General features: G+C 44.1%; 1 protein-coding gene across 4 annotated transcripts in view; it reads right to left on the reverse strand.

Annotated features, from left to right (window-relative positions):
* Positions 1-16,454, reverse strand: part of sema3b (sema domain, immunoglobulin domain (Ig), short basic domain, secreted, (semaphorin) 3B) — a 378,357-nt gene that overhangs the window by 21,012 nt on the left and 340,891 nt on the right. For all 4 annotated transcript variants that reach the window (XM_087994087.1, XM_087994085.1, XM_087994086.1 and 1 more), the window contains exons 9-14: positions 13,519-13,633; positions 11,089-11,158; positions 7,699-7,843; positions 2,335-2,554; positions 2,134-2,225; positions 468-509 (exon numbers count right to left, since the gene is read on the reverse strand). In XM_087994087.1, coding sequence (XP_087850213.1) covers positions 468-509; positions 2,134-2,225; positions 2,335-2,554; positions 7,699-7,843; positions 11,089-11,158; positions 13,519-13,633 — 684 coding nt within the window. The remainder of the gene's footprint in view (positions 1-467; positions 510-2,133; positions 2,226-2,334; positions 2,555-7,698; positions 7,844-11,088; positions 11,159-13,518; positions 13,634-16,454) is intronic.

The following is a 16,454-nucleotide window of genomic DNA, read 5'->3' on the forward strand; positions in this document are numbered from 1 at the left end:
ACTGTGATCTACAGTGTCAAAAACTGTGACGCTGGAAAAGCACAGCAGGTCAGGCAGCATCCGAGGAGCAGGAGAGTCGAAGTTTCGCGGATAAGCCCTTCATCAGCCCCTCATTCTTGATGAAGGGCTTATGCACCTGCAGTCCTCACTTTCTCCTGTGATCTACAGTGACAAACCCACATACATCATGAAGATTCAACTCATCTTTACTCAGTTGCAAGGAGAATATCGCCTCCAATGGCTTCCTGGGTTAGATTTTGTCCAAGTTGTAGGGACATTGACTGGAATTCTAATAGATGTTTGAAGTCCAGAATCTTTGCACAGCAAGGATCAGGGTTCCAATTGGCTCCAGCTTCACCTCAAACCGCTCAGACAATTTCATGCCCACTCCTCACATTATGTTTCTTGCCAATTGAGAGAAACTTCTTTGAGGGCTCACACTCTCAAAATAAAGGTACTTTACTTACTCTTTTTGATGAGAGTTGCATACTGGTTATAGGTGCAGAGTCCTGCAACAGAAGAGACCAGTGAAGTTAGTGCATGACTTTAAAGGATATGTAATTCCTCAAAACCCACTTCGGCGGTGAGATTATCTTTCAACTCCAGAATATTAAATATATTCCTTTAGGAAAGTTGTGGAGGATATTTGGGTCAAACATAGGAAGCTGTATTTGGAGTGGAAACGTCCAGAGTATGACCATGAAAGCTTAAAAAAATAGCCTGGAAATGTTAAGAATTATCCAACTGTTTCTTAAGTAAATGCAAAGCTCCAAAGAGGGGTTGGTTAGCTCAGTTAGCTGAACAGCTGATTTGTAATATAGACTAATGCCAACAGCACAGGGTTAATTCCTGCACTGCCTGAGGCTACTGTGAAGGACTTGCCTACTCACCCACCAAAACAGTACCTTATGGAACATGTTCAAATCAACAAGAGTAGTGATAATCTCTCTTCAAATGGCAGTTCATCAACACTTGTACACCTATCTCTGAAAGCACAGATCTACATCCCATCAACTTGTCAAATTGCAGTTTCAGTTTCAGACTATCATTCACTCTATCCATAGCTGCCCCAAGTAGGAAATGGGGTGGCACCATGGCTGCGTCTCAGCGCCAGGGACCAGGGTTCGATCCCAGCCTCAGGTGACTATGTGGAGTTTGCACATTCTCCCAGTGTCTCCGTGGGTTTCCTCCAGGTGCTCTGGATTCCTCCCACAGTCCAAAAGTGTGCAGGATTGGTCATGCTAAATTGCCCATTATGTCCAGAGATGTGTGGGCTACATGGATTAGCCATGGAAAATATGGGGTTGTAGGGCGGGTCTGGTTGTGATGCCCTTCAGAGGGTCAGTGTGGACTTGATGGGCTGAATGGCCTGCTTCCTCACTGTAGGGATTCTATGATCATGGACCATGTTTAATTTCAGGATAATAATGCCAATGTTCACAGTATGTTTGTCAGCATAGTCAGTTCTTCTGTAGCGCAATGATTGCATTCTTGTGCAATCCCGCATTATAGAGAAACCATGCTTTAGAAACGGTGCTTAAAGTGTTGGTTTTGTAATTACATTACAGCCAATACACAGTTTAAACATTTGTGCTTTGGGAACGGCATCCCTAATTGGTCAATCGCGTTACAGCGAATTTGCGTTGACAAAGTATGTGTTATAGCACAATGAGCTGTATTTTCTTTTCCTACTTGATGAAGAAATTAAGTATATGAGGTCTTCCAGCGACAGTAGTTAATGGGGCAATGTTTATAGGGCTGTTCCAAGGTTAGGACAGAGAAAATAATGAAAAACTGTTTCCAGTGGCAAGTAACAAGAAAGAGTAGAGATTCCAAGTAATCGGAAAGAGACACAATTAGGGTAAGTTATTTTAGACAGCAAGTTGCTATGATTGGAAATGTTCTGTTTCAAAGGGGCACAGATCTTACAATAACTTTCAAAAGAGAAATGGATAACTACTTGAGGGAAAATTTGCAGAGATACAAGGGGCACTGAATTAACTGGATAGCTCCTTCTAAGAGTTGCCATTGGTACAATAGACTGAGTGTGGCCTCTTTCCTTACTGTATACTTGCGTGTGAGGGTCCAGATACAGGAACAAAAAACATTGGTGCTCATTATTCCATGTCTTACCTGGAATACTTGCAGTTCTTCAAGAAGAAGCTCTTCCATGTTCTGCCAACTTTCCTTTGGCACTGAGATGACTTTCAAAACAGTCCCGATATCTAAGAATCCAAAGCGAAGAGCTAAGTTGGAGGAATGCAGCAGCTCAATACAAACAAGATGGGCTTTTTAGACGCGGCTTGTAGCTGGTAAATCAAAAGATAACTCTACCTGTTCCAATAAACATGACGTCATAGCGCCCATCACCTGCATCCACTCTATCCACCACTATCTGAGTGAAGCTGTAATCAACATTGGTTTTCACCAGGATCGGTCTATGGCCAATGGGGTTGATGGGATTGTACATCAAGGGATGGTTACGAGCAAATAACACAACGTCATCAGGAAACTCCTTGGTTGACTGAAAGCCCCCAAAAGTTTTGCTTGGACACTGGAGACATGGAAATAAAAAAAATGAAGAGTCAACTGCCAGAACTTTGTGCATTTTAACTGCCAGAACTTTGTGCATTTAGGTAGACAAGCAGGGGGCTGGATGAACACAGCAAGCCAGGCAGCTTCAGAGGTAGAGAAGTCAACATTTGGGGCATAACCCATCTTCAGGAATGAAGGTTGGGTTAGGGGGAGCTGCAGATAAAGGGGTGGGAAAGGGTTATGGGTGAAGAGAGGGGTGGAGTGGCAAGGTAGTGATAGGTGAATGCAGGTGGTGGTTATGATCTGTTTGGTCAATGGGAGAAATGAATCTGGCTGGGAGGAAGGGTCAGGGGTCAGTTGGAGGAATGGGGGGGGTGCGCAGCTACAAAGGGAGTCGGGGAATGGGATGGAAAGTTATTTGAATTTGGAGAACTCAATGTCTCCCTTGGAAGGACTGTTTGGGGTCCTGGATGGAGGTGGAGGGGCGGGGGAGGGGGGTGCCGTGCTGGCAGGTTTTGCGTCTTTTACAGTTGCAGGGGGAGGTACCTGGGTGTTCAGGGCGGGGTTGGTGGGGAGTGTGGAGCGAACTAAGGAATAGCGAAGGGAATGGTCCTTGCGGAAGGCAGAGAGGGGTGGGGAGGGGAGGGGAAGATGTTCTTGGTGGTGGGGTCTAGTTGGAGTTGGTGGAAATGTTCGAGGATGATACATTGGATGTGTAGACTAGTGGGGTGTACAAGGGCGACCTTATCTTTATCATGTTTGGAGGGGGGAGGGTTTAGAGCAGTGGTGCGGGGAATGGAAGACGTGCAGTGAAGGGCTGCCTGGATGACACTGAGGGGAAACGCACGTTGTTTAAAATAGGTGGACACCTGGGATGCTAGGGAGTGGAATGTCTCCTTGTCAGAGCAGATGCAACAAAGATGGAGACATTGGGAAAACAGGATGGAGTTTTTGCAGGTCATGGGGTTGGAGGAGGTGTAGTCCAGGTAATTATGAGAACATGATAACACAAGAGAAAACATGTTTTTAATGGTAACGAACGTTTGGTGACAAATCCTTTGTAATATGGTACAGATTATTTATTAATACTGGAGAAAATACAAAATTAGAAATACCATGAAAGCATGTAGCTCAGGTTCTACATTATCATCAAAGTAACATTACAGCACAAAAAGAGGTCATTCAGCCCTGTGTCTCCTGCAGGCTCTCTGCAAGAGTACCTCATCCAGTCCTACTCCCTTGTCTTTCCCCTGCCTTCCTGCAAGTTTTTATTTCCTGCAAAGTTCCTGCAATATTTAATTATCTCCATATTTATCTTCACCTTTTTTTGTTATCTTCTCTTTTGGAATTGTATCTGCCTCCACAACATTCCAGATCCTGACCAGATCCCACTTTTCATCACCCTTCATCATTCACCTTCACATCTTGTCCCAAAGCGTCCTTATTCTATCATAAATAAAAAGGGATGAAAGGACTGCGGATGGATGGATGGAGATGAGAAACAAGAACAGGAGCAGAAACAGTTCTGAGCAAGGGCCAGGCCCAACGCGGTAACTTTGATTCCTCTCCACCGATGCTGCCAGACCTGCTGAGTTTTTCCAGCAATTTCTGTTTTTGTTTCTTATTCTATCAGACTTGTGGTTCTGGACTATTTCGAGTCAAAATGGTCTGAGGTTGGGTCTATGTGCTTGGGGTACTTTGAGGCATGTAGTTCAGCTCACGACAGCTCAGACAATGTCAAGGAGAATCAGACCAGGATTCCTGCCCCTCATCGCTGGTCGATAACTTTAAAAGTACAAGGATGTAGATACGCAGAGACAGGATCAGTCTTGGCATCAGTGTCGATACAAGATTCTTAGGTGACTTAACAGGATTGATGAGGAAAAGTTGTTTCTCCTTGTGGGAGAGACGAGGACCATAGGGGATAATCACAGAATAAGCGATCACATCAGGACAGAGATGATGCGGAATTCTTTCCCTGAGGCTTACAGCACTGAAACAGGCCCTTCGGCTCTCCAAGCGTGTGCCGATCCAGATCCTCTATCGAAACCAATTGCCTTTTTTCTAAGGATCTATATCCTTCTGCTTCCTGCACATTTTTGTATCTGTCTGGATACATCTGAAATGACGTTATCATGCCCTCCTCTACCATCTCCTCTGGCAACATGTTCCAGGCACCCTCTGTGCAAAGGATGTTTCAAGCATATCTCCCTTAAACTTGCCCCCCTCTCACCTTGAACTCGTGACCCCCCGATTAATTGAGTCCCCCACCCTGGGAGAATGCTTCTTGCTACCCACTCTGTCTATACCTCTCAAGATTTTGTAGACCTTGATCAGGTCCTCCCTCAACCTCCATCTTTCTAATGAAAATAATCCTAATCTACTCAACCCCACTTCATAGCTAATGCCCTCCAAACCAGGCAACATCCTGGTGAACTCCCTCCGCACCCTCTCCAAAGCATCCATACCCTTTTGCTAATGGGGCGACCATAACTGTACACAGTATTCCAAATGTGGCCGAACCAAAGTCCTGTACAACTGTCACATGACCTGCCAAATCTGTTACTCAATACCCCATCTGATGAAGGAAAGCATGCCTCTGTACATCAATTCTCCCCAAGGGCTTTTCCACTTACCATATAGTTCACTCTTGAATTGGATCTTCCAAAATGCATCACCTCAGATTTGCCCGGATTGAACTCTATCTGCCATTTCTCTGCTCAACTCTCCAATCTATCTATATTCTGTTGCATTCCCTGACAGACCCCTTCACTATCTGTACTCCACCAATTTTAGTGTCCCCTGCAAACTTGCTAATCAGACCACCTATACCTTCCTCCAGATCCCAAACAACAGTGGTCCCAACACAGATCCATGTGGAACACCACTGGTTATAGTTCTTCATTTTGAGAAACTCTCTTCCACTATTACTCTCTGTTTCCTGCTGTCCAGCCAGTTCTCTATCCATCTAGTTAGTATACCCTGGACCCCATGCAACTTCACTTTCTCCATCAGCCTATCATGGGGAACCTTATCAAACGCCTTACTGAAGTCCATTCCCTCATCTAAAGCCCTTCCCTCATAATCAACTTTGTCACTTGCTCAAAGAATTCTATTAAGTTGGTAAGACATGACCTTCCCCGCATAAAACTATGTTGCATATCATTGATAAGCCTATTTTCTTCCAAATGTAAATAGATCTTATCCCTCAGTAGCTTCTCCAACAGCTTCCCTACCGTTGACATCAGGCTCACCGGTCTATAATTATCTAGATTATCCCTTCTACCCTTCTTAAACAAAGGGACAACATTAGCAAATCACCAGTCCTCCGCAACCTCACCCTTGTTCAAGGATGCTTGTTAAGGCCCCAGCTATTTCCTCTCTCGCTTCCCTCAGTAACCTGGGATAGATCCCATTTGGACATGGGGACCTGTCTCCCTTAATATCTTTTAGAATACCCAACACATCCTCCCTCCTTATGCCGACTTGACCTAGAGTAATCAAACATCTATCCCAAGCCATAACATCCATCATGTCCCTCTCCTTGGTGAATACCAATGCAAGGTATTCATTAAGAATCTCGACCATTTTCTCTGACTCCACACACAACTCTCCTCCTTTGTCCTTGAGTGGGCCAACCCTTTCTCTTGCTCCATATAGATGAATAAAAGGCTTTGGGGTTTCCTTAACCCTGGTTTGCTAAAAATATGAAACCGTGGAATTCTTTACTGCAGAGGGCTGTAATGGGTCATTAAGTATTTTCGTGGCTGAGATAAACAGAATTTAATCAGTAAGGAAATCCAGGGTTATGAGGAAAGGCAGAAGAGTGGAGTTGAGGATTGTCAGATCAGCCATCATCCCTCTGAACGGTGGAGCAGTTTGTTGGGCTGAATGGCCTACTTCTGCACCTATGCCTTATGATCCTGCAGATAGCCGGCAAGCAATCATCACCCTGGCCAACCGATGAGCAATAGTCATTTGGATATGCATCACTGACAACCTGCATTCATATAACACCTTTATAAGGCAGTGGAAAACTGAAAATGGAGAATTTGATCCCAAAGTTTGGGCTTGGCCTGGAACAGAGGTTGACGTGTAAGGGTTGCTGCTCCTGTGGACAGGATGGAAGGGTTCCATAAATGCATGGGACAATGGCAGGCCTTGAGAATTCAGGGTAGGGGATTGGATGGGGATGCAGGGGGTTGGGGGGGGGGTGGGGTGGAATCTAAGTGACTTGCTTCAGATTTTCCAGCCTCTGATATGTCCTTGCAGCCACCGTCTTTCTATGGCCAATCCAATTCGGTATCTGGCTGATGGTCACCCCCAGGACATTGATGGTGGGGGATTCAGTGATGGTAGTGTCACTGGACCTCAAGGAGAGATGATTGATAGATATAGTCATTTCCTGGTTGTTGTACAGTATGAATGTTATTTGCCAATTATCAGCCCAAGTCTGGATACCGTCCAGGTCTTTCTGCTTGTGGATTATGCACTTTGTTATTGTTGGTGAACGTGTGTTTTAAGTTATGGTTTAAATGAGGAAGGAAAAACTGAGGAATGGAAGATATTGCACAGTGTAAAATCTGCGGGGAAAGAGGAAGTAAATGTGGGAGACTGTATTTGTCAAAGATGTACAGTTTAAGAATATTCTTTTTGTTTACTGAGCATGAATCCCTGCAAATTAATATATGTAATCAGAGCCATGAGAAGAGCTGAACTGATTGTATTACATTGGCCTTCAATGTAGCACTGTCAGGATTGTTTAGCAAGTGTTACCCAATCATAGAATCACATCCACCAGGAGACATTTTGCTTTGGGATTTGCATCCACAGGCTGGTAGAGTAGGGTCAGCATTCTATTTCCAACAAGGAGGAGTTAGAGCTAGATACAGTTCTCAGGTCTAAAGGGATGATAGGGTGTGGGCAGAAAGCAGGATGATCAGCCAGGTACAAAGGGCCGAATGGCCTTTGGTTCCGTGGAACAAACAAAGGAACACTTTGTTTGATACAATCTGGCAAACTAACTTAGACTTTGCTCAACTGCATCATAACGACACACCAAATTAACTTGCACAACTTTGGACTGGATGTTCATGGTCAGCTATATTCAGTGTGCCTCATAGTTGGTTGATTCTGTTCATGTTGCATTTAACTGGGTCCTACCATTCCTGGCCGGGGATACGGCACTTTGCCTTGGTATGGTATCCACTGATAGTTTGGTCCCTCTTTGTGGGCGAAGGGTCCTAGGAAAGCTCTGCGAATGTCGTTCATGCTGTAGACACACACAGCTGAGCCTCTGAAGACATTGCTGAAACAAATGGGAGAGTTTAAGAGTGGTTAGGAACAAGAGAAGCACATTAAATCTGCACAAAAGGCCGTTCCACATTTCAACTCACATCCCATCAATGAATAAAGAAATTACAAACTAAAACCCACCCCATGTCCTTACCATTTGTAAAGGGCCTCAGGAGAGGGAAGGGTTGGGAGTCGGGGAGTGAGGGGGGGGGGGCGGGGGCGATGGGGAGGTGGAAGTGGCATTGAGGGATGAGAAGCTTAACTTTTCTTTCTAGGAAATGCATGGCAAATCATCTTAACCCCCACCATCCCCATCTTCCTCTGAACCCTAAGCCACTTTGATAGGGAGGGAGTTGGGTGATGACCCAAAAGCACTCTTTACCTGATGTGAGTGTACACCTTTTACAGAGTCCCTTTGACCCATAGGTTGGGTCAGTCACAGACATTAAAGCTCAGTACTTAGTCACTGAGCTGCAACTCCAAGGGAACTTTGTAACCTGCACCTTCAGCTTTATTTCTCCAAAGATATATTTGTAAAGTTACATTCAGTAAAAGGTCAAACTTGCTTCAAGTGCAAAACAGATCAGGTTTGTTTAATAAAAGACATCAGATTCTCCCTGGCCAATTATATTAGAGTGTACGTTTACACTTCACGTTAAATCTTCTTGTAAGTTCTTAAAATATAGGAGCAGAATTAGGCCATTTGAGCCATTAAGTCTGCACCACCATTTGATTATGGTTGATATCCTCCTCTCACCCTGCAATCCTTCAACCCATCACCAAATAAACATCTGTTAAACTCCTCCTTAAATTCATTCACTGTAAATTCTCTACTTTATTCTCTAATTCACAGCGCAAGGAGTTTCTTTGTACGAAGGGTTGGTCAGATCGGTGGCAGATGGAATTTACTGTTGATAAATATGAGGTGATGTTCTTTGGAAGAAGGAACAGGACAAGGAAGTACTTAATGAATGGCAGGATGAAGTTCAGATCTTGCGGTGCTTGTCCACTGAAGATGGCAGGACAGGTTAACTGTGTGGTTAAGGGGACATTCAGGATGCTTGTCTTTATCAGTTCTGGCACAGATGAGAAGAGCAGGGAGGTTATGTAGAAAATGTGCAGAGCTTTTGGTTGTGTTTTTGAGGCTTCTACCCAAACTTTAATTCATCCTTCAACACGCAGCCCTGAACCTTGGCATGTGCCAGTCTGTAACACCAGGTCATCAACAGCTCTTTGCGCTGGAAGACCATCAGGTTTTAGGCAGAACCAAAGAGGATCTTTCACCAAGTTGATGTTTGTCTCAGTGTCCATGCCTGGGAACAGCCCGTAAACCCCAGAATCCTACATCACGGTGCTGCTCGAGATGAACTTCCACGTCCCTTTCCAGAATTCTCAGCAAAGCATTCTGAAAAGAGGCTAAGGGGTGACCTGATGGAGGTTTATAAAATCATGAGGGGCATTGATAGGATAAATAGACAAGGTCTTTTCCCTGGGTGTGGGAGTCCAGAACTTGAAGGCATAGGTTTAGGGTGAGAGGAGAAAAATATAAAAGGCACCTAAGGGGTAACGTTTTCACACAGAGGGTGGTACGTGTATGGAATGAGCTGCCAGAGGAAGTGGTGGAGGCTGGTACAATTGCAGCATTTAAAAGGCATCTGGATGAGTATATGAATAGGAAGGGTTTGGAGGGATATGGGCCAAGACATGGGCAAATGGGACTAGATTGGGTTAGGATATTTGGTCGGCATGGATGAGTTGGACTGAAGGGTCTATTTCCGTGCTGTACATCTCTACGACTCTATGAGATGGATAACAGTCCCTACCTTACCACAGCCACCTCAAAGTTAACATGTGGAGGGAGGTGAGACCCCAGGCACGCAGACAGGTTCTGGTGCAATGGCAGCCAGGCTGCAGGGTGAAAGTTCATCTGATCTGCCAAACAGCTTTGACAATCCACTCTGGGAAAGGGATCGACCATCTGCTTCTCCCATGGGTCCTCAGTGATGTTAGGTGTGGGCCACAGTCTGGATTGTTCACTTTGAACAGTTTAAGCCTGAAAATCTTTCATGTGAAAGGTATGGTGTAGCGCAGTCACATTCCCATTCCCATGGGCCACACATCAAGGTCACTGGATAACAGTTGACCGGACTTGCAGAATTTGCTCACTCAATAAAGAGGGCAGCACAGCCTTAGAATGGACAGTTGCACACTCTTGTGTGATGAATGTTTCGGGTATGTTTCCATGGTGATGTGTTTGTAGCAATTCACCATTCCGGTTATACCACTGAAATAGAAATCCCTGGACTAATAATAGGGTGAAATGGACAGCAGGCAAATTTCAATGTCATGAATTAATTATAGAATTTTACAGTATAGGAGGCCATTCAATCTATCATGTCTGTACCCATCCATGAAAAAGCTACCCATCTTGTCTAACTCTCCAGCCCTACCTCCGTAGTCCTCTAAATTCATCACTTTCAAATATATATCCAGCTCTCCTTTAAAACCTCCTATGGGATCCACCTCCAGCACTCTCCCTGGCAGTCCATTCCAAATCCTAACAACTCTGAATAAAGAGATTTCTCCTCAAATCACTGACAGTCTTGAAATTGCGACCCCTAGTTACTGCCTTACCAACTAGTGGAAACAAAATATCCTTCTTTACCCTGTCAAAATTGTTCTTAATTTTGAACATCTCAATAAGGTCACCTCTTAATCTTCTCCACTCTGATGAGAATTAGCGCAATTTCTTTCATCTCTCCTTTCCTTTCTAAAACCCATCACTCCTGGTATCAATTCTAGTAAAATAAGTAAATCTGAAATTAAAAACCAATTCCCAAACTCGTAAAGGTCCCATCATTCTTTGGGTCTGCAATGCCAGAAAACGTCACATTTTTGTAACTGGTGAAAATGGCGGACGACACGCAAGCAACATGCCACCCATCCGCAGTGTGTACATTTACTCCCAACAAAAAAAATCATGAGTATACAAACAGCCTTGTGATTGACGATTAACTGTCCTCTAAAGTGGCCTAGGTGGTCACTTAGCACAAGGGGCAATGAGGAACAGGCAAAAAACTGTTGGTAACAACAATCCCACCTCACAACACGAGAACGTGGCAACTGTGAACTATGTTCGGACTTGAATCTCATCCATGTCATGAATATCTGTCAAGTAATTGAACTGGAGTTTCCCCGCAGAGAGAGCTTGTTCCTAGCCCAGTCTGTTGCCAGTAAATCCACTCCAGGCACTCTCACCTTGATGTACTGAAGACTGTGTAGACCAAAGGGTTCCTGCGATCTCTAGTCTGAAGGAAGAAGACATCCCCTAGTGCAAAATAAAGAAAAACAAAGCTTCACTCATTTTTGTTATCATCTAGTAGAGTCTGACAGTGATCCCGCAGACCAAATGGAATATAGGAAACAGATGATGGTATGGTTATTAAAGGATAATTAAGTGAGTGCTTCACTGGGTGTATACCGGCAGAAGAGCTCCTGTGTCATTATGGTAGTGTCCCTATCTTTAAGACAGGAGGAATGGATTCAAATCCTACTGAGTTCTGTACCATATATGAAGAGGTCGACTAAAAAGTATATACAAATGTATTGCTAGAGTGTCAGTAGAAGCCTAACGAGTAAAGTACATGCCAGAACCCTGAATAACCAGCATTTAGCCCCCGGTATTTAACAACTCTAACAAGCATTACTCTATCAGCTGTAGGTGCATGTATTCCATAGCCAATGCGAACTGGTTTGGAAGTAAGTCATTAGCTCACGTCTTCATTGCAATCTTATTCATTAGAATCAGGAGTTCTCAGGAAGGGTCACTGGACCCGAAACATTAACTCTGATTTCTCTGCACAGATGCAGCCAGACCTGCTGAGTTTTTTCAACAATTTCTGTTTTTGTTTCATTGAAGTTAGCGTTCCTTGATAACATCCAATAATTTCAGTTTGAAAGTTCCAGAGAAAGTCTCATCTGTTTTAGCCCCAGGCTGTTTAGGAGTGAAATCAGGGTAGGAAATGCCAAACAGTGACTCCTTCAGCATATGTATGAATAAAAGAATACACATACATTGGGGAGGTAATTGTCTAGTGGTATTATCGCTAGACTGATTAATCCAGAAACTCAGCTAATGTTCAGGGGACCCTGGTTCAAATCCCACCACAGCAGACACTGATGACAATAAATCCATTGTTGATTGCTGGAAAAACTCATCTGGTTCACTAATGTTCTTTAGGGAAGGAAGTTGGCATCCCTTAACTGGTCTGGCCTACATGTGACTCAAACCCAGAGCAATAGGGTTGACTCTTAACTGCTCTCTGGGCAACGGGAAATGGGCAATAAATGTTGGTCTAGCCAGTGATGCCCTTATCCCGTGAGTGAATTAAAAAGCAATCGATGGGTGTTACAAATGTGGAATTTGCTCACCTCCCAGTTCTGGAACAACTAAGGCATCCAAAAAGAAGCTCAGTATATTTCCACAAGGGTATCTGAAATATGGAGCTGATGGGGTTGAGTAGAGTTAGCACCTAATCATACTGCACAGAGGAGGCCCTTTGGCCCAGCAAATACTGCATCATGTCGACACGTCTCACTATCCAGCAACAGGCCCCACTCCCTTGAATGTTAAGGGAGATTGCTGTGACAGATTAGTCACAAGTGAAGGAGAAAAGCTGAACAGCCCTACTCCCGCTCCTAATTTCTGTCAGCTCTCTATATTTAAAAAACCTCAAACTCATGTCAAAAATCAAAACATAGGACAGCACAGTGGTCAGTGGTTACCACTGCTGCCTCACAGCGCCAGGAACCGGGGTTCGATTCCCACCTCGTGCGACTGTGTGGTGTTTGCACGTTCTCACCGTATCTCTGTGAGTTTCCTCTGGGTCCTCCAGATTCCACCCACAATCCAATGATGTGCAGGTCAGGTGAATTGGCCGTGCTAAATTGCCCACAGTGTTAGGTGCATTAGTGGTAGGGGAATGGATCTGAGTGGGTTACTCTTCAGAGGGTCGGAGTGGACTTGTTGGGCTGAAGGGCCTGTTTCCACACTGTAGGCAATCTAAAATCTAAGCATCGGAGTAGATAAGGCCTGGACAGGTCCTGAGCCATGGTAGCTCTCACCCATAACCCAGAAAAATTGGCTAATCAGATTGACAGCTTAAAATATGGACCACTTCAGGGAAATGTAGTTGTTGCATCTGGAGTCTAGTCCAGTCTCAGGAGAGGTCGAACTGCGAACGGGAGAAATCTCAGACTTAAATAATAACAACAACAAATAATAATGTGATAATGATATTATTTATGTGTATCAGAGCAACCAACAGCCTGAAGGGTCTATAGTTCCACAACCTCCACTCCAGACGATCAAGAAACACTTGTATTTTTATTTTTTATCATCTTAACGTTTCATATTTTTATTGAGATTTATTGCATGCAAATCAATTGACACAATATTCCTGGCCTGCGAACCATTTTGGGGCTTCCTACAGTTGTGAATGGTGATGTATCAATGATGAAGTCTTCGTTTCTTATAGACCAATGACCTGAAGGTACGTCCAACTGAATTCTTCCCTCTAAATCCTCTGCAAGGCACAATGTTTATTAGACATTGTATACACTGCTGCTGTCTAGCTGGGTCGATAGAGAGAAAAACACTCTGTTCACCCGACACCCAAAGCTACTCACTGATCTCATCAAAATAAGTGTCAATCCCTTCACTTCCTGGGACCGAGCAGATTAACCGGGCCTTCAAGAATGTGGTCCATTTGTTCACCAGGCTTCTCAAACCCCCGTGATCGTTCTGAAAATAGATGAAAAGATTTTAGGTCTAGCATCATCCAGGCAACTTCCAACAAGAGGGGGTTATGGTGGCTGGGGACTTGCATCTGATCTGGTCCAGTGAGTGTGGGGAGTGGATCAGGCGTATATTAGAGGGGGCCAGCATGAATAATTGAGGGGGTGAGTCAGTTTGAGCGTTTGTGGGGATAGCTTTATAGTTACTCAAGAGTTAGACCAAGTTTTGATTCCTCTAATGGTTCCCTAGATAACTTGTAAGTAAGTAAGTGTTACGTATTACGTGTTACGTATGCTATGCTGGAGTCAGGAGAGTACAGGTGAGTCACCAGCCAGGTTTGCAGGCTTGTTCAGGATGTGCTTTCACAGGCTACACAGCTACAGAATAAACCCTCCCTGTTGGGATGCAACCAACATATGTTCTTTAGTTCTGACTGGGACCTAGTAACTGCCCAATATAGAACAGTCATAATCCTTCAAAGTCGTTTGAGTCTAACTCATAGTTGGGAATCTTTTCAGAGGATTTCAGATGTTGTGTAACTTCTCAACAGAAGTCTCAACTTCCCAGGCATTTCCTGCTGAGTCAGCACCTTTGGAATTCCACATGTCAAGGTGCACATCTCCCAGGATATGTCCTGTGTCTGATTATCCAGAAATGGGAAAGTCTGGTATCTGACTCCCCAAATAGTGCTCTTCACATTAAGCTAGCAATGATGAAGTGGGTTCAGTAGAACTCAACTGTAATGATGGCTTTGAGCTGCCTATCAGAAATGTAGCTTCACAAACTGGTACTGATGTTAATCACTACAGTGAAGGCAATGGCCTAGTGACATTATCTGGACTGTTAATCCAGAGACACAGGCAACATTCTGGGTTCAAATCCTGCCAAGACAGATGGTGGAATTTGAATTCAACCAAAATCTGGGATTAAGAGTCTAATAATGACCATGAATCAAATGTCAGAAAATGAACGCATCTGGCTCATTAATATCCTTTCGGGAAGAAAATTTGCCTTCCTCACCTGGTCTGGCCTACATATGACTCTCAGCAACATGACAATGTATGAGGAGAGATTGACTAGGTTAGGACTGTTTTTGCTAGAGTTCAGACGAGTGGGAGTGGGAATCTCATAGAGACTTATAAATTCTAACAGGACTAGACAGGGTAGATGCAAGGAGGATGTTCCTGATGGTGGGTACACCCAGAGCCAGGGGGCACAGTCTGAGGATTTGGGGTAGACCATTTAGGACAGAGATGAGGTGGTGAGCCTATGGAATTTGTTACAACTGGAAGTAGTTGATGCCAAAACACTGAATGTATTGAAGAGGTGACTAGATGTTGTATTTGGGGTCTATGGGATCAAAGTTTAAGGGGAGAAAGCAGGATTAGGCTATTGAGTTGGATGATCAGCCATGATCGTGATGAATGGGGGAGCAGGTTCGAAGGGCCAAATGGCCTCCTCCTGATCCTACCTTCTACATTTCAATGTTTCTACGTTTCTGTTTATAGTTCATATCTCCAGCACGCACATTATTTTGCTTTAATAATAAAAACATGGTGTGTGATCGCTAAATCGAGTTCCTGTGAGTTAAACTGCTTTAGAAAATTGTTTTCTTGACACATTCAGTATCTGATGTTGAATGAACCAAACTGTTTATAAACAGATATTAATCTCCTCTGTACAGTCATACTATCACTGATCTTCAAGCGCCCTTCTGCAATACTTTTGTATCCAGTCCAAAGATTAATGGACAATTAAAATTTTCCATTCCCCATGGAGTGCTCTATTCATAACTTACATGTTGATCTCTTTGCCTTCTGTAATATTCACACTGTCCTCTCTTTGTGAAAGAAAAAGGCATCCATTTACGTCACACTTTTCACATGACCAGAGGGCGTCTCAAATCACATTTAAAGTAAATCAAGTGCTTCGCTGGTGTAGTCACCGTTATAATGCAGGAAACAGGGTCGTCAATTTCCACACAGCAAACTCTCACAAATACAAACATGATATCATCCAAATGTATTTGGCTTTCTGCTGTTAATTACAAAGAACAACACAGAACAGGAACAGGCCCTTCGGCCCTCCAAGCCTGTGCTGACACATTTTGCCCTTCCATACTAAAACTGTCTTCACTAACAGGATCCGCATCCCTCTATCCCCTTTGTATTTATGTATTTCCAGGTGTTTCTTGAATGCTGCTGTTGTGGGATAAACATTGGTCAGTTCATCGGCTGCTGATTTTCTTTGATATATTTGTTCTATTACAACCATCCAAGCAGGTAAAGAAGGCTTGAGTTTACCGGTTAATCTGAAGACATTGCATCTCCAACAGAGCAGTGCTCCTTTAGTGCTGCACTGCAGTGTCAGAGTTGAAATCTATGCTTGTACACAGTAGCTGGTTACTTATAGATGGGTGTTTCACTGACTGAGCCCTGTCTGACAGCCTCAGGAAGTGTTTTCATTAACTGGGAGGTCCTAATGAAGTGGAGAAGCCCCACATTGAAGTTAAAGTTCCAAACAGAACACAGAACTGTACAGCACAGGAACAAGCCCTTCAGTCCACCATGTATGTGCTGACCATCCTGCATACTAAACTAATCCCATCTGCCTACACGTGGTATCATTCCTCTATCCCCTGCCTGTTCATATGTCTGACTAAATGTTGCTGTCGTAGGAGAGAAGAGGGGAAATCTTCACTCTTGGCTTGGCTAGGCAGAGACTCAATGTGTCACAGCCCTGCCTCCTCCATCACACTGCCCTGGACTGATGGTGATTATGCATCTGAGCTTGTGCCCACAGTAGGTGGGTCAGTGTGAGTGAGATG

The sequence above is a fragment of the Chiloscyllium plagiosum genome, unplaced genomic scaffold (assembly GCF_037043375.1).
Source record: "Chiloscyllium plagiosum isolate Xiang-an unplaced genomic scaffold, Cpla_swu_hap1 HiC_scaffold_14, whole genome shotgun sequence".
Classification (NCBI taxonomy): domain Eukaryota; kingdom Metazoa; phylum Chordata; class Chondrichthyes; order Orectolobiformes; family Hemiscylliidae; genus Chiloscyllium; species Chiloscyllium plagiosum.